Source organism: Gadus chalcogrammus, chromosome 19 (assembly GCF_026213295.1).
Source record: "Gadus chalcogrammus isolate NIFS_2021 chromosome 19, NIFS_Gcha_1.0, whole genome shotgun sequence".
NCBI classification, from domain to species: domain Eukaryota; kingdom Metazoa; phylum Chordata; class Actinopteri; order Gadiformes; family Gadidae; genus Gadus; species Gadus chalcogrammus.
In genome coordinates, this window is record NC_079430.1 from 166,439 (window position 1) to 191,561 (window position 25,123).

General features: G+C 46.2%; 1 protein-coding gene across 1 annotated transcript in view; it reads right to left on the reverse strand.

Annotated features, from left to right (window-relative positions):
- Positions 1-25,123, reverse strand: part of LOC130372760 (ephrin type-A receptor 5-like) — a 38,446-nt gene that overhangs the window by 7,780 nt on the left and 5,543 nt on the right. The window contains exons 5-15 of the mRNA XM_056578920.1: positions 13,176-13,300; positions 11,099-11,188; positions 10,814-10,883; positions 10,250-10,352; positions 7,504-7,571; positions 6,849-6,974; positions 2,705-2,890; positions 2,308-2,369; positions 1,384-1,451; positions 992-1,133; positions 315-464 (exon numbers count right to left, since the gene is read on the reverse strand). Of these exons, the coding sequence (XP_056434895.1) occupies positions 315-464; positions 992-1,133; positions 1,384-1,451; positions 2,308-2,369; positions 2,705-2,890; positions 6,849-6,974; positions 7,504-7,571; positions 10,250-10,352; positions 10,814-10,883; positions 11,099-11,188; positions 13,176-13,300 (1,190 nt within the window). The remainder of the gene's footprint in view (positions 1-314; positions 465-991; positions 1,134-1,383; positions 1,452-2,307; positions 2,370-2,704; positions 2,891-6,848; positions 6,975-7,503; positions 7,572-10,249; positions 10,353-10,813; positions 10,884-11,098; positions 11,189-13,175; positions 13,301-25,123) is intronic.

A 25,123-nucleotide genomic window follows, 5' to 3' on the forward strand; every position in this document is an offset into this window, starting at 1 on the left:
TTCAGTATTACACTGGCGTGACACAGTTCATGATTTCATGCTAATGCCTTCTGTGCATATCTCTCCCACTCACTTTAAAGCTTGCTCTACTTCTCTTTCTCTCTCTCCAAACTCAAAGTTCCTACTATAGTTTTACTATAGTAAAACTATATTGAAACTTTTTTCTGTTATTCTCCTCACTTCACACTGGCCTGTGCAGACTCCCTACCTACCTATTCTAGCCTAATCAATCAATCCTTCAATCTATCAATCATCTTTATTATCTATCCATTCATCAACATATCTGGCTGTGGCTGTAGCTGTGACATACTCACATCCTGATTGGACATCTCCCAGTAGGGCCTCTCGCCGTATGACATCACCTCCCACATGACGATGCCGTAGCTCCACACGTCACTGGCCGACGTGAACTTTCTGTAGGCGATGGCTTCCGGAGCCGTCCAGCGAATAGGAATCTTCCCACCCTGTGAAGTCAAGTTCAAGTTCAAAGTTTAAGTTCAAAAGCTTTATTTGTCAAACATGTTGCCATATTAGAAATCGTCTTTGATTGAAGGCAATCTGTTCTCTAATTGTGTGTACATGTGCTGCAAGTAGATTCCACATCAACGTTCCAACAGCAGAAACTGAAGGCGCTTCTATGGGACCACCATTGTAATTTTAGTAAGCCATTTCAAACCATTTCACCATCTGACCTCTTGCGTCAACACCAGAGGCAGGGTTCCACCCCCACGACTGGTGAATAGAACAGCCTAACAGGGGCTACAGACCGCTGGATAGGCACATCTATCTATCATACATCTGGGTGGTGGATGGAATAGAACTGAAGCTTGTCTGGATTATAACTTGTAATAGATTATATAAAATGTCCTCCTGTATTTGATTCCCACCAACAGTAAGAAAGGTGTTATTTCTGCTGTTACTGAAACACACACACACACACACAAACCCACGCACACACATAAATAACCACCAACCCCACCCAGAGTCGTACCCGGGTGGTGTACTCGGCCTCAGGGTCATCCTCCAGGACTCTGGAAAGGCCGAAGTCGGACACCTTGCAGACCAGGTTGCTGTTCACCAGGATGTTCCGAGCTGCCAGGTCTCTGTGCACATAGCCCATCTCCGACAGGTACCTGTCATACACAGCAGCAGGGTGACTCATCTTCATTTCAAATGCACTATTGTGTGTATGTGCATGCGTGTGTGTGCCTGCACTTGCGTGTGTATGTATATGAGAGAGAGAGAGAGAGAGAGAGAGAGAGAGAGAGAGAGAGAGAGAGAGAGAGAGAGAGAGAGAGAGAGAGAGAGAGAGAGAGAGAGAGAGAGAGAGAGAGAGAGAGAGAGAGAGAGAGAGAGAGAGAGAGAGAGAGAGCTTCTGTGTACCTCATGCCTGATGCGATGCCTCGCAGCATGCCGACCAACTGTATGACCGTGAACTGTCCGTCGTTCTTCTGCAACGAAGAAGAAAATGACATCAGCCTCAGGGCTTCCCGGTCGATGCTTACCTCACGCTTCAACATACACCTCTGTTCTGACAACCATTATTTTTTATATAACCTTTTTATGATTAACATCAAGTACAGTGAGACAATTGGTTAACTTTGTCCTTCCCTCGGACATAACTGGATTGGCTATTTGACGAATGGATAAGAGATGAAGGGTTGATTGTTACTAAGCCCCAGACAGAACCCAGACAGACCCCCACCTCCTTCACAGTTATGAAGGACCACACTGGAGCGTCCAGCTGAGGCAGAAGCGATTAGCTGCCTCCCGTTGCCATGGTGAGTGTGTTTGCTTTGGTGTGACTGTATGGAGCGAATGTTCATACATTTTCAGCTCTAACCACCGGCAGGCCATTACTACGACCTGTAGCGAACCCTGTCACATGAGGGCTGATCTTACCAGCTTCATATCTAATCCCTTTGAATAATGGGATTCATCTGTCTCATCCCTAACTGGTCCGGTGCTGCTGCCGCTAGGCTCAGAAACCGACATATTAGACCTTACACACTCAGGAATGTACAGTATACCTTACCTTAAGGTCATTCACAAAGCCCTGTTTGTCTAACTTGTTCCTCTATGGTTCCTCTCCTGTTCCTCTATGGTTCCTCTCCTATTCCTCTATGGTTCCTCTCCTGTTCCTCTATGGTTCCTCTCCTGTTCCTATATAGTTCCTCTCTGGTTCCTCTATGGTTCCTCTCTGGTTCCTCTATGGTTCCTCTCCTGTTTCTCTATGGTTCCTCTTTTGTTCCTCTATGGTTCCTCTCCTGCTTCTCTATGGTTCCTCTATGGTTCCTCCCCTCCTACCTTGAGGAAGGAGTCCAGAGAGCCGTTCTCCATGTACTCTGTTATGATCATCACTGGCTTGCCTGGAAAAAAATATAACAACAACTACTGAGCCAAGAACCATGATGAATGAAGCAAGTCAGGATTGAAGTCAACTCAATTCATTCTGTGTATAAAATTAATCAAAGGGGTTCCAATGAACAATATTATGGTTCCTGGAAAAACAAAAGGAACAAAAGAGCCAAATTGAGAAAAGTAATCAGAAGGTGAAAGGAAGCTTCAACATTGGTTAAGGAATACAGTTCATACAGTGAACAAACATCATTCTTAGATTGATCCTTCCAGCACCATGGGGCTCAGCGGCCGCTCTCGGCTCCATCCTGTTTCTAAAGCTGGGCGACCATCCTGCGTGACTCACTCTTGGTGATCACACCCTCCAGGTGTATGATGTTGGGGTGGTCGAACTGGCCCATGATGGACGCCTCCCACAGGAAGTCCCGCCTCTGCTGCTCGCTGTAGCCTGCCTTCAGTGTCTTGATGGCCACCTGGAACTCCCGTTTCCCTGGCAACCGTAGGGGCCCGCTGCACACCTCTCCGAACTCACCTGGACAGAGAGATTAACTGGTTTGTTTAAACGGGTACAAATGATTTGGTTAAACTGGAATGTTTTTGAAGTTGAACAGTTTATGTTTTTAACAACCTGGTCTCACAGGAATCCGTGAAATGACCACGGATGCTTAACTCGAAATCCGTGGGATCATCACGGAAACACGCCGATTTCCGTGATTTGCGCAGGGAATTCGCTCCAATGCAATTTAATGACACTGATATTCCGTAGCACACACACAGATTCCCGTTTCAATCTGTGTGTGTGCCACAGCCCAAAGTTGACCACGGCGGGGGCTTAACTCAAAATCCGTGGTGGTCTGACGGAATCACTTAAATTGTCCGTGATGTGGCCACGGAATTCGCTCCAATGCAAGAGAGAGAGAGAGAGAGAGAGAGAGAGAGAGAGAGAGAGAGAGAGAGAGAGAGAGAGAGAGAGAGAGAGAGAGAGAGAGAGAGAGAGAGAGAGAGAGAGGGAGAGGGAGAGGGAGAGGGAGAGGGGGAGAGAGAGAGAGAGAGACCGACCTGGTATCACACCAAAGCGTGAAGCGTTGGTCCACCTCGCAAGACGTGTTCAGTGTCACGCTTTGCCTGACTAAAGCGTGAGGAGTAGATGCTTTCTTCCGCTCATCTAAATGAATGGAGGAATAGCACCAACAGGGGGCGAGACCTTCTCCCAGCATTTGGTGAAATGTTCCGTAGCCTATATTAATCTTTATTATCTGAATGGGAAATGCAATATCTTAGGACAGATATGCCATTAAATGCGTTTCTAATTACATTTCTAGCGATGAATATACTTTTTACTTGCACTTCAGTCAGTGATTGTGTCTGATCTTTAGTTTTATAGTTATTAGGACGATTTCATTGGCTCGCTTGCATGTTTCAACGACGTCAGGTTGCTAGGGACGCTGCTTTCGCTAAACAGCTCACGTGTTTTCTGCGGTTGTGTTATTGAACCGTTACTTTATGTAACTTTTAATGATATCATATTGTTAGAAACACATATCTGAGAGCCAACCCAGTCGCCAAAAGCATACGTTGACAGTGTACGTTTCCTGTGAACACTGGATTACGTCGCATTTCAACATAAAATAGCGCGTCATACCTACAGTATGTATTGTATAATCTTTATGAAAACTCAGTCAGAACTATTAAACACCAGAGGATGGGCGGGGTTGGGCCGTGGACACACACACACACACACACACACACACACACACACACACACACACACACACACACACACACACACACACACACACACACACACACACACACACACACACACACACACACACACAACAAAAAAAGAAAAGAAAAAGTTCCCTCAAATATTATTACTGTCCAAACATTGGCCAAAATGGAATATCTTTTGTTTCAAAATCCACCCAAAATGTCCTAGAAGCAGCCCAAATAAAAGATATTCCATTTTGGCCAATGTTTGGAAAGTAATAATATTTGAGGGAACTCTCTCTTCTATTGTTTTTGTTGTTTTAGCAGCGAAATGCATTGTGTGTGTGTGTGTGTGTGTGTGTGTGTGTGTGTGTGTGTGTGTGTGTGTGTGTCTGTGTGTGTGTGTGTGTGTGTGTGTGTGTGTGTGTGTGTGTGTGTGTCCACGGCCCAACCCCGCCCATCCTCTGGTGTTTAATAGTTCTGACTGAGTTTTCATAAAGATTATACAATACATACGTGTAGGTATAACACGCTATTTTATGTTCAAATGCGACGTAATCCAGTGTTCACAGGAAACGTACACTGTCAACGTATGCTTTTGGCCACTGGGTTGGTTCTCAGATATATGTGTTTCTAACAAGATGATATCAATGAAAGTTACATAAAGTAACGGTTCAAAAACAGAACCGCAGAAAAAACGTGAGCTGTTTAGCGAAAGCAGCGTCCCTAGCAACCTGACGTCGTTGAAACATGCAAGCGAGCCAATAAAATCGTCCTAATAACTATCAAACTAAAGATGAGACACAATCACTGACTGAAGATTATGCAAGTAAAAAGTATATTTCTCGCTAGAAATGTCTCATTAAATTGCATTGGAGCAAATTCCGTGGACACATCACGGACAATTTAGGTGTTTCAGTGAGACCACCACGGATTTTGAGTTAAGCGCCCGTGGTCGACTCGCTCGTTGAAACGGGGATCTGTGTGTGTGCCACAGAATATCAGTGTCATTAACTTGCATTGGAGCGAATTCCGTTCGCAAATCACGGAAATCGGCGTGTTTCCTTGATGATCCCACGGATTTCGAGTTAAGCGTCTGTGGTCATTTCACGGATCCCTGTGAGACCAGGTTGGTTTTTAAACTGTTTATGTAGTTATTTTCTGACTACAGGAACGCCTTAAGGCTCCTCTCCTCAGGCACAGCCCTGAGTCCGACACCTTCCCCGGGGATATCTATAGGCCTCGGACCTCGCTGGGTTGGTGAACTGACCCACCTCTTGGTCTCTGTGGAGTTAGAATCCGTTCCCCAGGAGTTCAAGGAGGCCTCTATAATCCATCTCTATGAGAAGAAATCCCTGTGCCAGCGCAGATGTGTAATAGTGGCACGAATCCTTTTGAACATCTAAAAAAAACTCAGCTTGTTCGGTAACTCCTGTATTTACTGCCTTGCAGCTACAGGATAATTGCCAAGAACAGAATGCTAATGCATGGCATTAGTCTAAACCAGGGGTGCCCAACCTTTTTCGACCCAAGATCTACTTTTCAAGTAGCCAACCTCCCGAGATCTACCAGCAAACCTACCTTCAAGCGGGGGGGGGGGGGGGTAGGGAACAATTGTTGACGGGGGGGGGGGGGGGGGGGGGGGGGGTTGTATCGTGAACCTACGGACTTCAGTGGGGGTTTCATTCCGTCTGCGCACGGCACCTTCTCAACGATAATCAATAATCTTCCTCCCACTCAGGGTGAAAATGGTAGGTCTTAGCTTGTTTTCCCTCAGCCATGCCAACGTTTAGGAGTGTGTAACTACTGTTGACGGCTTTCAACTGCTGTTAACAGCACATGCGCTACCGCGCGTATATGTCCCGCGCAAATTTAATTTTATTAAAAAAAACAAAACAGAAAAAAACATTTTTTTTTTTTTTTTTTTCTTTACCCCTCGCGATCGACTTGGGATCTGTCGGCGATCTACTGGTAGACCGCGATCGACTGGTTGGGCACCCCTGGTCTAAACTAAAGCATTCGAAACAGTCAGCCTTGAAGCCCAATGTACGGTAAGTCAAGGTCAAGTAAGGGTGTCCAGACAAGTTCCACAGCATGATGCGCAAACTCCAAAAGCATGCAGGCCAGAGTCAGCGGCCAGCAAGAACTCTCTGAACCGCTCACAATCTCGAAGTGGGTGAGCAAGGCCGTGTCCCTGTGCTCTACAGCATGGTGTTCTCTGACCTGCTGCAAGACTCATGCACTGGGATGAGCTTCAACTACAGTTTGGATGGTTCAATCTGTGGAGGCCAAAAACAAACTGGAAGAAGGTGCTGTTAGATAACTTTGGTTGCTGATGACCATGCTCTTGTTGCTAGGTCAAATGAAGAACAACAGGCCAGTATAGAACACTTCTCTGCACTTCTCAATTCCTGCACCAGCCTGCTCCTGGGAAACTCTACACTGTGCCCTTCCTCTTTGTGAATGAGCATAAAAGCTTTCAGCCGTTGACAAGTTTGACAAGTCTCATGCTGTGCACATAGCTGATGAAGATAACATCCGGATTGCCAAGGCCCGGCAGCGTTTGATCGTCTGTGTGACACAGTGTGGGAAAGGACTGCCAGGAAAGGGCTGTAGCCCAGAGCTCTGCCTCCTCCCTGACCTGCGCATTGAGCCAAACAGAGTTTCAGGCTCATCAACATCAAACTAAAGATGTGCCATTGTCATCCTCCATTAGGATGGAGAAACAACAGGAATAGATAACGGGTCGGTTCCAAACTGGTTGATATGGTTGGCCTTACCGGCTCCAATGATCCTCTCGATGGATATGGACGATACGCCGATCTCCTGGGCAAACTCGTGGACTGCCTGGTTGGGGTCCTCGTAGGTCAGCGGGTCGATGTAGGTACGCAACCCCGGGAACTTGACTGCAGACAGCATTCAGGGTAAACTTTACTCAAATAACACTTTTCACACACAACAACACACAGAACGGTGTGACAAAATCTCTGCAATAACACAATGAAAGATATACTGACACTAAAAATAATGATAATAACACACAACACTTGCAACACACACGACTCTGGTCGAAATCCCTGCACTAACACATTGAAAGATATACTGACCCAAAAAATAATGATAATAACTGATACTAACCAGTTTATAATAGTGAAGAACGGAAAATGATTTTAATTAATTAATTTAATTAATTAACGCAAGTAGAAGAAAAGAGAACAAACACACACATAAACCACTACCACGCACGCACGCACGCACGCACGCACGCACGCACGCACGCACGCACGCACGCACGCACGCACGCACGCACGCACGCACGCACGCACGCACGCACGCACGCACGCACGCACGCACGCACGCACGCACGCACGCACGCACGCACGCACGCAAGCATACACACACTCACACACACACACACAGAATGGGTTCATTTACTGAGGCCGTTGTGAAAATGCATCTTCTCTTCTTCTGGGTCCTGCTTGGCTTTGCTGTAGCCACACCTCCTGTATGGATGACAGCACCCAGCAAATTACTCCATATACAATTGATGTTGTTGTGTAGTTATGCAGAAGTAATAGCTCTGCTTGTGATACCCCCTAACATCTTCTCTTTGTTTTCACCATGTAGTATCTGTGTGCGTGTTTGAAACTATCGGCGAAGCAAAATAAATATCTAATCATCTCAAGTGTGAAATAGAAGCTATTTATGCATGCAGAGGGAGAGAGCATGAGAGAGAGAGCGAGAGGGAGTGCGAAAGAGAGCGACAGAGTGTGGGACAGCGAGAGAGAGAGGGAGAGAGAGTGAGAGGGAGGGAGAGAGAGAGAGAGAGAGAGAGAGAGAGAGAGAGAGAGAGAGAGAGAGAGAGAGCGAGAGCGAGACACTGAGAGAACGAGAGAGCGAGAGAGAAAGAGTGGATGAACCTGTTTTACTCCGTCAATATTTAGACAGCATCAAGGGGGATAGCTACTGATAACACAGTTTAAATATAAAGCTATTGATTTTAAACCTGATCCTATTGAGAACAGACACACACACACTGGTCTGGTCGGCAGAGCAGGGTATGTTTATATAGTGTGTTCCACCTCAGGAACGTCCCCCAGGAACTAATTCCGTGGGTCATTATTGGACCCATTATCGGACCCCCAAAAAAGTCCCTGCTCTTAGGTTGGTACAGGAATCTAGGGGCTGAACATCTCTGATCAGTTGAGTAAATCCAGCCCTTCAAAGGTCTGCAGCTGTAAACCAACTGCTGACACTAAACCACACACAGTGCTCTGATTGCATCCGTAGTAATGAACTACGTTTATAGACCTATAATCATCACTATCTGTTACATGTTTTGATCTTTCATCTCGTAGCAGTCGGCCCTACAAGCCAATGTTTACTGACAATGCGGCACGTGAAAGGTTCTTTTGATGACATGAGGGTGGTAAAATATTTTGGTTTTGGATACCAACTTCCTCCGAGAGATTTAAAGCCTACTTTTAGTACTAGAACCGGGAAACAGCTTAAAAAACGAATAGTTTCAAAAACATGGAAGAAAGCACTGCCACTTCCTATCCCCCCTCATCCACTGTCTGCCATTCATTTTACTATTTTAAACTTGGTTTAAAGCTCAAACTCCCTAATAATTGAATCCTCTAATTGCGTAGGATCAATAGATCAAAGGAAGGGAGCATGGCTCGTATTCACTGTGAGGTTGAAGTCGGAATCCGTCGTTGTCTCTGCCATGATTCTTACCGCAAATTACTGCATACTCGTGTCGTAGCCGATGTAAACAGTTAACGCATTTTTGTTATTATGATTTTCTCCCCGTGTTTCTTGCTTTTTCATGTCCTTTATTTGTTATGTGCCTAAAGCAAAGGACCTTTAGCCAGACCCTCATAGGTCTGCACAATGCGGCGGAAACAGAGACAACACGGGGGGTCGAAGTCCTTAAAAAGTAGAGGGAGCAAAGGTTCTTGGTGGAATCACGACTTTGTCTATATGCGTATGCAGGGTGCGAACTACGGGGGGGCCAGGGGGGTCTCAGCCACCCTTAATGAGACATGAGCTCCCCTGAAAACATGATTTGTGAAATGTTGGGGGGGTCTCTAAAATATTGGCAAAATGCTGTTTTTTCCCATGCATTTCCTTTTTGTTTTTGTACTGCATAATCATGGATCACGGGTCAAATGTGGCTATTTTGAATGTATGATTTGCGCATGAGGGTGATTCATAAACTTCATAAAGTTACCGGCCTGCATGCAATTTTTGTCCTCACCATTGAAGCGTGGGGGCACTATGTCTTAAACGTCACTTAAAATCAGACATCGGAGAGCCGCTGGACCCGCGCAATTTCGTGTCACATGTTTTGCATTCCTGTCTAAATAAATACAGGGAAACCTACTCGCAAATTTCGGATTTACAAAGAAATCGAAGACAAATGACTCTGAAGAGCAGCAAGAGGCGAGTTCTTCGGCAGATGTTAGCTTGGGGACAACCGACACCACCACCGCTGCACTTGCGGGGACTGCTGCCGGTGAAAGCCCGCCAACAGCCGACAGCTCAGAGCCCGCTGATGACGGTGACTCCATACATTGCCTGGCCCACCACTAGTGACATGTCTCTCCGCTGAAGTTTCAATTAGAGGCCCTGTAGCTCACGGAGTATGTCTTTCATGCAAGCTGGATCCATTTATATATGTTAATATTTCTATGAAAAATACATGATCACATGACTAAACAGGCTGATTAAGACACACCTCTTTCTATTAGCTTTGAATGGTCCTTATAATAATAAATAACAAATAAGTCAATATAAATAACGCAACCAGTCAGAATTGCCTTTTAATACTCATTTTAATTTGAAAACCGGAAGCTTGTCTTCTCTGTGCAGTTACCGTAAAGGTCGCAATATGGGCGGACGTAAAATGTAGCGGCTGGCTCAACCGCATGTGTGTGGAGAGTTGGATGTGATATGTGCTTATATGTGCTGACATAAGGCAAGTAGGCATACAGGCTTGTAATAATGGATGTGTTTTGAGTAAGTCCTCGCTCTGAGGCATGCGCAAGCCCCCCCCCCCCCCCCCCCCCCCCCCCCAATATAAGTGAGCCCCCCCGAAAGCCGCGGTATAGTTTGCACACTGTGCGTATGTGTGTGTGTGTGCGTGTGCGTGTGTATGTGTGTGTGTGAGTCCTACCGTCCACTCAGCAGGAAGCCCGCCACCAGGGCCAGCAGGACGAGGGCTAGGGTGACGGCTACGGCCACGACTGACGCCTGGGCCCGCTCACTGGACGCCGCCACTGGCCAATCACAAGGGTCAATGTTAAATGACAACCAATCAGATCGTAGAAGGATCAGCATGTTAACAACGATATATCTTAATATATGGGGATGGTTGTGTCTGTGTATATGTGTGTGTGCGTGTCTTTGTGTGTGTGTGCGGCCGTTGCCAATTAAGGAGATTCAGAGCAACTGAGGAACAGGTGGAGAAGCAGGGCTTAAATAGCCCGCTTCTCCACTCATTCTTGGTCTCCCAGCCCTGGAGCTCCTGCACGGAGAGACCGGTCCTCGTGGGTGACGGGATTCCACCCACGAAGGAGGGGACCGTTGATACCTCCCAGGTTTACTTTATTTGTGTTTTGAGAGACTTTGTTATGTTCTGGATTAAACATGCCTTTTTTGGCTGTTCCCCTCAAAGTTGTGTCCTGTTTGGGAGGAGGTGGTTCGCTCACCGTGCCGGGTTCCCACAGTGTATACTCACAGGAAGGGCTGGTCTGGAACTCAAAGCGCCGGCTGAAGGCTCCGTAGCCAGCGGACGTCCTGGCCCGGACCTGACAGACAGAAACAACAGGTTACAGTCCAACGCAGAGATGAACAGGGAATCATGAAGGATCCCGGCTATAAGAGGACGACCAGGTAAGATGAGCTCCAGGCCCGGTGAAACCTGCATACCCCAGCTTTAACATGGAGCCCGCGTCGGGACAGATGCTTAATCTAAAGCTACGGGCTCACCAAATCCCAACCACACCCCCGCCTGACCCCTGACCTGGAAGATGTAGGCGGAGGACGGCTTCAGACCCTCCACCACCATCTCCGTCAGCTGGGACTTCATGATCGTGTAGCTTGACTCCTGCTCCTGAGGGGGCAGAGAAGACAGAGAAGCGGGGGAGGGGGGGTCTGTGTTACTTCTTAATGTAATACTTCACAGTCTAACATATATCACATGATGATAGATTCATGTTATCAGGATAGACCGGGGCAGGGCCACGATAGACTAGGGGACTACCAAATGAAAGGTTGTGGGTTCAATGCCCTAGTCTCATCTGTAGGCATCCTTGTAGGCATCCAGCCCTAATCCTGTGACCACGCATGAGCATGCAGGACTGTGTGTGTATGTGCCTGAGTGCAGGACTTTGTATGTATGTGCCTGTGTGGTAGCCTGGCCATTGCCAGACCAAGCCCAATAGTAGATTACACGTTGGTCTGGGGAGGCAACGGGCGTAGTTCAAATTACTCTGTACGCAATTGTTTGCCTGCAGTCGCTTCCCTGTCGTCATTGTGTTAAACCAGCCAATAGCAAACCAGGTGGAAAAGCGAGCTTGGTGATTGGCTTCCATAGAAGCAGATCGGAAGTAGGAAGAAATGTATTGCTGTGTGTGTATGCGTGTGTGTGTGTGTCTGTGTCAGTGTGTGTGTGTGTGTGTGTGTGTGCAGTACTGTGTGTGTATGCCTGTGTGTGTGTGCGTGTAGTACTGTGTGTGTGTGTGCAGTACTGTGTGTGTGTGGGTGGGTGTGTGTGTGTGCAGTACCGTGTGTGTATGCCTGTGTGTGTGTCTATGTGTGCAGTTCTGTGTGTGTGAGTGTGTTTGCAGTACTGTGTGTATGCCTGTGTGCGTGTACAGTACTGTGTGCGTGTGCGTGTGCGTGTGTGTGTGTGTGTGTGTGTGTGTGTGCAGTACTGTGTGTGCATGCCTTGTGTTGGAGTGTGTATAGCAGGGATCAGTTTCTCCACAATAACCACACCATATTTAAAACAGGTCTAAGTGGCCTCCATTAGACTACATCTCCATTTGCCGACCGCATTGACCAGCCTGTTCCTGGACTCTCCGGTCTACCTCTCTCCATATCCTGTCCCCCTACACCTACCCCCACCTCCTCCCAATACCTACTCTCCTTTACCCCTGTCAACCCCCTGTCTTCCTCCTCCCCTCGGTCTCTCCTCCACCTCCCCTCTCCATCCCCTCGTCCTCTTCCTCTCCTCTCACCTTCTCCTCCAACTCCCTCCATCTCATCTCTCCCTCCACCTCCTATCTACCTTGCCACCACCTCTCTCCTCCCCATCTCTCCTCCCCCTCCCACATCCTCTCTACTCCCACTCCTCTTTATCCCTCCACTACTCCGACCTCTCTCCTCTCAGACCTTCCAAGAGCAGTGAGACAGAGAGAGAGAGCGAGAGAGAGAGGGAGAGGGAGAGGGAGAGACAAAAGAGAAAGAGAGAGAGAGCGACAGAGAGGATCACTAAACATTAATTGGAGTGTTGGGTTTCTGAGTCCATCAGAGTCCGGCTCCTGAGAACAGGATAGCCTCCACCGGTCCACCCGCAGGCTTCTAACTTGGGCCGGAAAGTGCAGTAGTACGAATGCGGATGAGTAAGCGATACAGAGCATAGCCGCATCAAATGAAGCTTCAGAGCCTTAGCTCTTCTTCTTCTCTGATGTGCTCTGGATGTGTTTCCACGCTGTAGTGATGTTTTTGTGATAAATAAACCTGCACACGCTACTACAGTAAAGATACCACATCATTGGATAGTAGTACTCCTGGTGTGGCAAAGTACCTTTTCAAAGTACTTAGTACTAGATATTCATTACTGCAGTGTAGTGGTGTGACACATTACCATTTCAAAGTACCTGGTACTAGGTATTCAGTACTGCTGTATAGTTGGCTGATGCAGTACCTTTTTCAAAGTACTGTATACTAGGTGATACTGCAGTAATGTGGTGTGACGCTGTACCTTTTCAAAGTACTGTGTACTAGGTTGTACTGCAGTAAGGTGGGGGGATGCAGTACCTTTTCAAAGTACTGTGTACTAGATTGTACTGCAGTAAGGTGGGGGGATGCAGTACCTTTTCAAAGTACTTGGTCTCGTACTCCAAGATGATGCCGTTGGGCCGGTCGGGCTCAGCCCAGGACACCGTGATGCTGCTCCTCCCGGAGGCCCCCCTCCTCACCAAGCTGACCGGGGAAGGGGCTGCTCACACACGCACGCACGCACGCACGCACGCACGCACGCACACGCACACGCACACACACACACGTTAGTAAATCCTTAGAAAATAAAACAGTAAAACGATAAGGACCTCCTTAAGACATATCTCCATGAAGCAGTAAAACCTCCAATAATAACAAGATGATGCAATTCACAGCAACACTATCTCCAGATCTACTCCCTATTTAATAACACACACTTTTCACTCAACCGTTTCCAAGTTTTTCTTTCATTGCTTTGCAAAAGTAACATCCAACAGTTCATGTTAGAGTAGTTGACATAGAACCATGGAAGACAACTTGTAGAGTTCAATAAAATGTTTCTTGTTTTATTTTATTTATTAATAAATGATAGGTAAGGAACAAAGTCAATCGAGCCATAAAATCAGTATACACGACAGCTTTTGTAATAAGTCAACCATATAATCGAGCATATCACCCTGATATCACCTCAGTCTGTCAGTCTTCTACCAATCACCTAACCCCCGGTGCAGGGAAGCGTATTTAATAATGTGTTTTTATTCATGAATATATTCATCACATATATTCACAGCTGGAGCCTGTCATCGAGGAGACACACCTAGACGACACCACCCCACCAAAAGCCTTCATACTGCTGGGAAGAACGTGGTGTTACAGCCCTGTTCATCACTGTTACACCAGAGCCCTGTAACACCACGGGACTCTCTAAATCGACGCCACTTCGACCTGGGCGGGACTTTACGTCCTATGTCACTCGCTATGGGTGTGCATGTGTGCGCATAGCCGTCACTCGCGATGGGTGTGCATGTGAGAAAGGTTTTGGCTTTAGTGTCTATGGGTTGGTAATAACGGTTCTGATGATTTTTCTGATGGAAAAGTGGTCTTTTATTTCCATAATCTTTGTTCAGTGAACGCATAAACCCGTTTAGCAGTTAAACAAAATGCGATCTCTTTGTTTACAGTTACCAACGACCAACTGATGATTGGGGGTTCGATTCCCTAGTGATGCAAGGTTTTTTCTTTCATTTTGGACTGCACACACATCGCGTGTGAGACGAGTGACGGATACCCGCACAATGTACACACATCACTGTCTTTACAATTTCTAGGCAACCGAGGTTTAAAGATTGTCAAGTGGTTAACTCTTGAATCGCATGTACTAAGACCTGATGGGTTAGTGGTCAGAGAACAACTCATTAACGCGGGGATAAGGGGTTCGATTCCTTCCTAGCTTTTTTCATTCATATTGGACTGGATGTTTGTATGCCATTTTGCGTAACTTGTAGTTTATGATGAAGAAATGTTACTGGGGTTAAGGTTAGGGTAACGCTAAGGGTAAGACACAAAGTGTTTTTGCAACACAATATTTCTTACAATAACAAAGTCCAAAGTTTTGATGACTCCAGTAGGAAACTTAAGATACCTAGAGAAATGCGTGAGTGCTCACAAAACATCAACAAGTCAGCAGTGTGGTACAGGGTGATCATTTCTGATATACAGTACAAAAGCTGAAACTATTAGCCAGGAGTGGGAAAGATGCAGACGCAGACGTGGGAAGCAATAAGACGCACCAACACACAGTTGCCTGTTGCAAAATGGTTCAGAGTTTAATAGAAATAGTTAGGGTTAGCTGGTATGGCGTTATCTGGTATGGCTATAGTCTAATGTTAGCTTAGTTCGTGTTGTTTCGTCATGTTAATCGCTAGTAATAGTAAGTCCTTTGTAGAAATATAGCCTATCATCACAGACTGTAGGAATGTCACCCACCCTCCATCGCGTACGACACTGACGCTCGTAATCTGTAGTGCAAGGGAGTTCGTGCACAGATCCCTGATACAAACGGCTACGCGCACACATGCAAACCCATAGCGAGTGACGTAGGACGTAAAGTCCCGCCCAGGTCGAAGTGGCGTCAATTTAGAGAGTCCCGTAACACCACAGCCCTGTAACACCTGTACCACCACAGCCCTGGAACACCTGTAACACCACAGCCCTGCAACACCTGTAACACCACAGCACTGTAACACCTGTAACACCACAGCACTGTAACAACTGTAACACCACAGCCCTGTATCAACACCCTGTAACATCACAACCCTGTAACACCACAGCCCTGTAACACCACAGCCCTGTAACATAACATCCCTGTAACAACACCCTGTAACATCACTGTAACACCACATACCTATAATACCACAGCCCTGTAACCACACAGCCCTGTAATATCACACAGGCCTAAAGGTGCGGCCACACCAGACGCGTATCTCGCGTAATTTTTACGCGAGATACGCGCGTAAAATGTTGCTTGACCATTTTGTGTCAAAAATGGTCACATACGCGCAATACGCGCCATACGCGCATACGTCACTCGCCTAGATGAGTCCAATGTCCATGCAAGTGAACGGAGCGTTCCCTCTTCGTCATAACTATCAAACCAAATGTTATGTTATGTTACTATTTCCACCCAGAATAAAGAAAGTTGTCGGCCGTGGCTGTGTGTGTGTGTGTGTGTGTGTGTGTCTTGCCCCAGGATGAGGCTCCCCACGGTAAAGGCTCCAACACTTGGGTGTGTGTGTGTGTGTGTGTGTGTGTGTGTGTGTGTGTGTGTGTGTGTGTGTTGCCCCATGATAAGCTGCGCTGGAGTCCGAGGTAGGAAACCCAAACGCCGCCGTGTTTGGGTGATAGAGTTTAGATCGGGTTAGATTAAATAATCTCGGATATAAATAACAATAATCGGGTTAAATAACTTCACATGGTGTGTCTGGTGTGTTTCCAGCATTCGTAGTGTTGATCAGCAGATATATAGTCCGCCAAGACGTTGAGGTTGCTTAGTAACCAGAGACTCTGTCCATGCAAGTGAACGGAGCGTTCCCTCTTCGTCATAACTATCAAACCAAACATCCTTCACATTCACCGAGCGAACATTATGAAAGTAAAATGCACATTTCTCGCTAGAAATGTTTCCATAAAAGCATTTAATGGCGTAACTATGTTACTATTTCCACACAGAATAAAGAAAGATGTCGGCCGTATGCTTCTGTCCAAGCTCACTACTCTCTGCCAGTGACGTCGGGTCAAGCTCAACGCTGATTGGGCAACGCGGCTAATCGTCAGACGCGTATCTCGCGTACTTCGCGTAAAAAGTTCAATTTTTTGAACTCTTGAAATGTACGCGATATACGCGATATACACGCGTATTGCGCGTATTGCGCGTAAATATACGCGCCACATACGCGCTATACGCGCGTACAATGTTGCTTATACGCGTATTACGCGTGAAACGCGTAATACGCGTATTAAACCAATGGTACCCTATGGAAAAAATGGCGATTTTAGACGCGAAGTACGCGAGATACGCGTCTGGTGTGGCCGCACCTTAACAGCTCCTGGCTTCAGTATACCTCGATGGGCTCTTTGCGTTTAGTTAAAGGGACCCTTCACCCATTTGCATTAAGCTTCACATTTTTGAATGGTTTTCCCTAATTTTCCCTTGAGTTGGGATTGATCCGTATCTGCCTCTAACACTTCCTGCTTTAAATGACACAAAATTATGATTTTTGCGTCATTTAAAGCAGGAAGTGTAAGAGCGGGGGGGGGGGCTCAAAAAAACTACAAGCACTAGTTCCTACATTTCAAACCCGCCTATAGGGGGTGGGACCCACTGACGCTACAGACCAATAACAGATCAGTGCCAGTGGATGGGACTTAGTGGTCTATGGTATAAACGGTATAGAGAGTACACCGGTGTGAATTTGCGCTACGGTATGGATTTTGACGTTACCGGTGTGACCGGTAGATAACACGAGCGCTAAAGATGCAATGAGTACCAGAGACGCAGTCGTTAATTATATAGACATCTATACTATAATATATATTATACAACGGGGGGCCTAAATCCAGCGATCTGATTGGTTCCTAACTGTTGTATAATGAGCGTATACATAACTGCTATGACGCCCGATCATTTTGTGAAAGTATCACTCCGCGCCTTGAAGTGGAAATCGTTACAACCGTTCTCTCGGAGGGACGCTAAAGTGTGTTGCAGAGCGACCGTCGTGCATTTTGAAGGCAGCCAGGAGGGACTACTTTTTGGTAGTACTTTAATAAAACGGCTACTTTGACTTTCTTGGTTTCTTTTTAAATGTAGTGTGTCTATGACTTTCGTTTCGCCATAACAGTAACCGTTGTATAAAAGCAATAGATCACTTCAGTCAGTGGCATGTGCTTATTATACCACTGTGAAGGGGGTCGCCGGCCCTCCGCTGCGCGTCGGGGCCGGACAACGCCCCTTAACAGTGGTATAATGAGCACATACCACAGCCTGGCGTGATCTATTGCTTAAATATCACTTTGTGTGCCTCCGGATTATATTATGAATAAACGACTGTGTCGGGTTCTCCAACATCTCTGGTCCTTCCCCATCAATCTGAAGTCGCGGTTCAATCTGGACTACAGAGTCAAAGCCAAAGTTTCTTCCCCCGATTCTTCTTAAAAATGGCCAAAAATAAATACAAGGGTCTTATTTTGTAAATCCGCACATGCAAATTATTAATCCGCTATAAATTGATACTGACGCCCGACCCGCACCTGAAGGGAAATTGGACACATCAGCTGGAACGCCTGGGAAATACATTATCTGGTGTTGGCGTTGTGCTTTAGATTGCTGTGCAAAGCCCATCATCCACTGTGGACGGTTTTAGTTGACTCCTCTGCTCCTGAATAACATATCCAGCACCCGGGAAGACTCGCTCGCAATCGCAAAAGCAGCGATCGTCCCGCGCTGTGCAGGCGTCTGACCCGACCCGCACTCTTATCTTACACAGTACATTATTTTTCACCGGTTTCATCCAAATTGTCACCCATCGGGTACCCGAGCAGAAATCTGGCCGAGATAACCCCCACTACAAGTCTTGTTGTTGAGGAAGTACCAGAGACATCCGAGAACCCGACGCAGATTTTGGCCGTGATATTATATATTATATGATATAGATAGCATTATAAATTATATAATATTTAGAGCTGTCAGTTAAACGCGTTATTAACGGCGTTAACGCAAACCAATTTCAACGGCGTTAAAAAATTAATCGCGCGATTAACGCAAATATATATATTTCTTTTTTTTCTTTTTTTTTTCCTTTGGCTCAAAACAAAGAAGCAGTAGCCTGACTGCTATGTTCAAATGACATTTGTTCAAAGCAGTCGTTTAATTGCACTATAGGCTCTTTTTTTGTATCGTCCTGTTTTGATCAGTATATGCCAATGTTGTTATCAATAAAAAATCATTTGCACAAGGCAAGCCGATGCACTTCACCATGTTGATAAGAGAATTAAAATGAGAAGAATTATGGGACAAAAAAATCAAGGGATATTTAGCATAGAAAAATAATTTGCGATTAATCGTGAGTTAACTATGACATTAATGCGATTAATCACGATTAAATATTTTAATCGCTTGACAGCTCTAATAATATTACATAAAACGGCAACAATCACTTTCTCCTCCTGCTATGATTCACTCTGGACTGCAGGGAGTGAACGCTGATTGGCTGTTATGTTACGTCCCTCAGGGAGTGAACGCTGATTGGCATTGTGGGAATTGTCATCTTTAATCCACAAGCGCCAGAAAGTCACTGTCTGCGTTTTTTGGTCAAGAAGGCACCAAAGTAGAAATGTACTAATTTTCCTTACTATTGAACTACATAGATGACCCACTTTCAATACAGATTCATGTCTCAACAGCTGAAAGGCTCCTTTAATTCATCATGCATCTAAATATGTCTGGCCTGCGCGAGCAGATGTTAAAATGGTGGTTGAATCCTGGGACCAGCTCAGTAACGCAACATAGCGCTCCAAACCATTCTGTCTAAATCCTTAAGGTTTCCATTTCTTCGGCAGCTTCTTCATTTGGAAGAAGTAGCATTGCTATAAAACAATCTAACATCTGCCTGTAGTTCAATGCCCCAGTGATTGCTTGGGGAGCGGACATCAGGGTTTGATCAATAATCTTTAGGTTGATAGTCAAACACCTCAACCTTTAGATAACCACATCATCAAAATGAGGTCTAATCCATTCATTTTCACACTTTACCATAAAACCATGCTTTAACAGGCAGTGGATACAATTATGTTTCAATGTTTTTTTCACAGCATTTGTTTTAAAGTATATCTTCATGGAGTACCAAAGTGAAACTGGAACTGCAGCAACACTGCTTTCAAATTAAGAGCTTTTAAGAGTGCAAAATGCCCCCTGGGGTGCAACCATGATAGTGTGTGTGTGTGCGTGTGTCCTTGTGTGTGTGTATGTGTGTGTCTGTGTGTGTGTATTTGCATGCATGAGCATGTGTGTTTGTATACATTAGTGCATGAGTGCATGTTGTGTACGAATATGTAAGTGTGTGTGTGTGTGTGTGTGTGTGTGTGTGTGTGTGTGTGTGTGTGTGTGTGTGTGTGTGTGTGTGTGTGTGTGTGTGTGTGTGTGTGTGTGTGTTTGAGTGAGTGAGATTGAGTAGATCAGTGGAGCGTTGCAGGTGATCGATGAGGGGTGGAGGGGTGGGGTCGAGGGTAACTGTACCCTAAGTGGTGGCCTGCCAGCCATGTTATCTGCTGCATCTTAAGAGGCTGAAACCAGAGACACTGGAATACCAAGCGGACCACCAGAGGGACCGTGGTCCACCAGGAGCATTCCGAGGAGAGGGGGGCTAGAGAGCGACGGCATAGGTTAATGATCCAGATATAGGGCTTATGATCAAGAACCACAACCTGAACCATGGGTGTCCACCTAGATGTGTGATGGAAAGCTCAGTTTACCAGCCTACCCAGTGCACCGTAGCAAACGTTGCTCATCTATCCAGCACACATATAGGTGGACACGCCCAACTGTGATGTCAGAAGCTGCACATTTTCAAAACGGCTTTTAATGGCTAATTACACTCACACCTGGTGATATATGTCCCCTTTAAAACAAGAGCAGTCATGAAAGGTAATTGGTAAAATGTATAGATTAAAAAAGCTAACTCGCAAAAAAGTCTGTCTCTCACTGAAGCTGTCAGATTTCTGTTTTGTTTACACTTCCTAATGACTCTCACACACACACCTAATGACTCTCTTGAACACACACACACACACACACACACACACACACACACACACACACACACACACACACACACACACACACACACACACACACACACACACACACACACACTGCGTTATGTGTCTTATACTGGTTCTGCTGTGTAGGAAAAGGTCTTTCTCCTCTCCCCCCCTCTTCCTGCAGCCATGATGTTCTGCTTCTTCATCAGATGGACCGTGATCATGAGACCTTTCCTGCCTCACACTTTCCCCTCTCTGTCCCCCTCTCTCTCCTCATCTCTACCTCTCTCTGTCCCCTCTCTCCCCTCATCTCCAGCCCTCTCCCTCCTCATCTCTCCTGATCTCTACCCTTCTCCTTAATCTCTCCCCCTTTCCCTCCTAATCTCTACCCCTCTCTCTCCTCATCTCCACCCCTCTCTCCTTATCTCCCACCCCTCTCTCCTTATCTCCCACCCTCTCTCTCCTCATCTCCCACCCTCTCACTCCTCATCTCCCACCCTCTCTCTCCTCATCTCTACCCCTCTCTCTCCTCATCTCTTCCCCTCTCTGTTCTCATCTGTAACCCTCTCTGTCTCCCTCTCTCTCCTCATCTCTACCCCTCTCTCTCCTCATCTCTACCCCTCTCTCTCCTCATCTCTTCCCCTCTCTCTCCTCATCTCTTCCCCTCTCTCTCCTCCCCTCTCTGTTTTCATTTCTAACCCTCTCTGTCTCCCTCTCTCTCCTCATCTCTACCCCTCTCTCTCCTCATCTCTACCCCTCTCTCTCCTCATCTCTACCCCTCTCTCTCCTCATCTCTTCCCCTCTCTCTCCTCATCTCTTCCCCTCTCTCTCCTCCCCTCTCTGTTTTCATTTCTAACCCTCTCTGTCTCCCTCTCTCTCCTCATCTCTACCCCTCTCTCTCCTCATCTCTACCCCTCTCTCTCCTCATCTCTACCCCTCTCTCTCCTCATCTCTTCCCCTCTCTCTCCTCCCCTCTCTGTTCTCATCTCTAACCCTCTCTGTCTCCCTCTGTCTCCTCATCTCTACCCCTCTCTCTCCTCCCCTCTCTGTTCTCATCTCTAACCCTCTCTCCTCATCTCTACCCCTCTCTGTCTCCCTCTCTTTACTCATCTCCATCCCTCTTTGGCCCTCTCTCTTTCCTCATCTCTACCACTCGCTCTCACCCCCTTTGCACGCCAACTGCTCCACCACTTCATTTATCTGTCACAAGCAGCAAGCGTGAGCGCACGTTTTACACACACACACACACACACACACACACACACACACACACACACACACACACACACACACACACACACACACACACACACACACACACACACACACACACACACACACACACAGCTAATGCATTATTAATTCTGGCTATATTTCTGGAAAGTATGCTATAATTATTCCTGCTGGTTTTTGGCAGGAATCAGACATTGTGCTGCCAGATACTTTCAACATTTAAGTGAAAGGTAATTTAACGGCTGGTAATTTATAGGCCTATATTTCTGTTTTACAGGCTTCATTTTCATTCTCCTTCTCCCCCTTTCCGTTTAAATATTATGAATAATCAATTATATATGATTCAGTATATGGTATGTTTGAAACAGAATTGGGGCACCTATTGTGTCATTGTATAACTGAATATGAAAGAGATTTAAACATTAGATTTATATCCGATGAAAAAAACACTTCTTTCAACACGGAGTTACAGAAGTGTGGACACTTTTTGTGTCATTGAAATGCTCAGAGTAAACCAAAGTACAAGGCTAAGTGATGTCTGCATGAAATATTTATAATCTTAGAGTCAAAACATTTCTCATCTGAATATTAAAACCCATTTATAGATCACAGCGGCTGAAATAAATGTGTTAATTCAGATAGGATTTTTATTGTTTCATGATTTTATGTCACATCTCACAAAAAAATCTACGTTTGGATGTTACTACGTGCCAAATAGTACATCTATAATCAACTGCCTCACATAACAGCAAAGACATCCTATATCTACAGGATGGGAGTTCAACTGACTGATGGTGTTAGACACTGAACGCGTTTGGTATAGAGGTGGTCTGGCCCCCCCCCCGTCTAATCTAATGTAATCCTAATCTCTTTTAGGTGCCTAGCAGTCATCTGGTGGACGGGAGGTTTAATAGAGACACTCGTAGACAGACAGTTAGACACAGGCACGCAGATGCACACAAACACACACTCACACAAACAAGCACAAACTGACACAAACACACGCACACGCACATGCGCACACGCACACACACACACACACAAACACAAACATGCACACGCCCACGCCCGGACACACACACATTTTTGTGAAGGAGCCATCTGTTCTTCTGACAGAACCCACGTGCTCAAATCCTTTCTTTCTTATCCTTCCTCCTCCTCCCTCCCTCCTCTCCTCTCACCTCTCCTCCCTTCCTTCCCTCCTCCTCCTCCTCAGACCTCTCTTCCCCTCCTCTCCTCTCTCGTCTTGTGGATCCCTCTCCTCCTCTCATCTCATCCTCTTGCCTCTAGGCAGAAGATGAGGGGAAGACATAATTTGTATTTATTCATTTTTTATTAACATGTCGGCCAATGATTCAAACAATGTTCACACAACACATGAATAAATAAAGCCTGCATCTTTGAAAAGAGATTTCCACAAGATATTTTAAACCTTTCCAACAAGCAACACTTTTTTATGAACATGTTTTAGTAGAAAACACATATGAGCAATTGTTGATAAAAAATGTTGATAAAATATCCAAGCAATCAATATTTCTCTTCGATGTAAAAACATCTTAAAACAAATAGACTACTTAAAATAGGCCAACTCTAAAATAGGCCTATTTTAGAGTAGGCCTACTCTAAAATAGGTATATTTTATAACAGCATTATTGAAAGGTGGCAGGATAGTACAGTGGTGAGGATGGAGTAAGGTTCCTTGTTTGAAATCCAAGAGCCAGACGGCATAACCCCTAGCTTCTCCTTGAAGACCTTTATCTGTACTGTATAACCCCTAGCTGCTCCTTGATGACCTGTACTGTCTAACCCCTAGCTGCTCATTGATGACCTGTACTGTCTAACCCCTAGCTGCTCCTTGATGACCTGTACTGTACTGTCTAACCCCTAGCTGCTCCTTGATGACCTGTACTGTACTGTCTAACCCCTAGCTGCTCCTTGATGACCTGTACTGTACTGTCTAACCCCTAGCTGCTCCTTAATGACCTGTCTCTGTACTGTCTAACCCCTACCTGCTCCTTAATGACCTGTCTCTGTACTGTCTAACCCCTAGCTGCTCCTTGATGACCTGTCTCTGTACTGTATAACCCCTAGCTGTTCCTTGATGACCTGTACTATACTGTCTAACCCCTAGCTGCTCCTTGATGACCTGTCTCTGTACTGTCTAACCCCTAGCTGCTCCTTGGTGACCTGTCTCTGTACTGTCTAACCCCTAGCTGCTCCTTGATGACCTGTCTCTGTACTGTCTAACCCCTAGCTGCTCCTTGATGACCTGTACTGTACTGTCTTACCCCTAGCTGCTCCTCGATGACCTGTACTGTACTGTCTAACCCCTAGCTGCTCCTTAATGACCTGTCTCTGTACTGTCTAGCCCAGGGGTGCCCAACCAGTCGATCGCGGTCTACCAGTAGATCGCCGACAGATCCCAAGTCGATCGCGAGGGGTGAAGAAAAAAAAAAAAAAAAAGATTATTATTATTATTATTATTTTTAATGAAATTAAATTTGCGCGGGACATATACGCGCGGTAGCGCATGTGCTGTTAACAGCAGTTGAAAGCCGTCAACAGTAGTTACACACTCCTAAACGTTGGCATGGCTGAGGGGAAACAAGCTAGGTTCACGATACAACCCCCCCCCCCCCCCCCCCGTCAACAATTGTTCTCTACCCCCCCCCCCCCCCCGACTTGAAGGTAGGTTTGCTGGTAGATCTCGGGAGGTTGGCTACTTGAAAAGTAGATCTTGGGTCAAAAAAGGTTGGGCACCCCTGGTCTAACCCCTACCTGCTCCCTAATGACCTGTCTCTGTACTGTCTAACCCCTAGCTGCTCCTTGATGACCTGTCTCTGTACTGTCTAACCCCTAGCTGCTCCTTGATGACCTGTCTCTGTACTGTCTAACCCCTAGCTGCTCCTTGATGACCTGTCTCTGTACTGTCTAACCCCTAGCTGCTCCTTGATGACCTGTCTCTGTACTGTCTAACCCCTAGCTGCTCCTTGATGACCTGTACTGTACTGTCTAACCCCTAGCTGCTCCTTGATGACCTGTCTCTGTACTGTCTAACCCCTACCTGCTCCTTAATGACCTGTCTCCGTACTGTCTAACCCCTAGCTGCTCCTTGATGACCTGTCTCTGTACTGTCTAACCCCTAGCTGCTCCTTGATGACCTGTACTGTAATGTCTAACCCCTAGCTGCTCCTTGATGACCTGTCTCTGTACTGTCTAACCCCTAGCTGCTCCTTGATGACCTGTACTCTACTGTCTAACCCCTAGCTGCTCCTTGATGACCTGTACTGTACTGTCTAACCCCTAGCTGCTCCTTAATGACCTGTCTCTGTACCATCTAACCCCTACCTGCTCCTTAATGACCTGTCTCTGTACTGTCTAACCCCTAGCTGCTCCTTGGTGACCTGTCTCTGTACTGTCCAACCCCTAGCTGCTCCTTGATGCCCTTAACTGTACTGTCTAACCCCTAGCTGCTCCTTGATGACCTGTCTCTGTA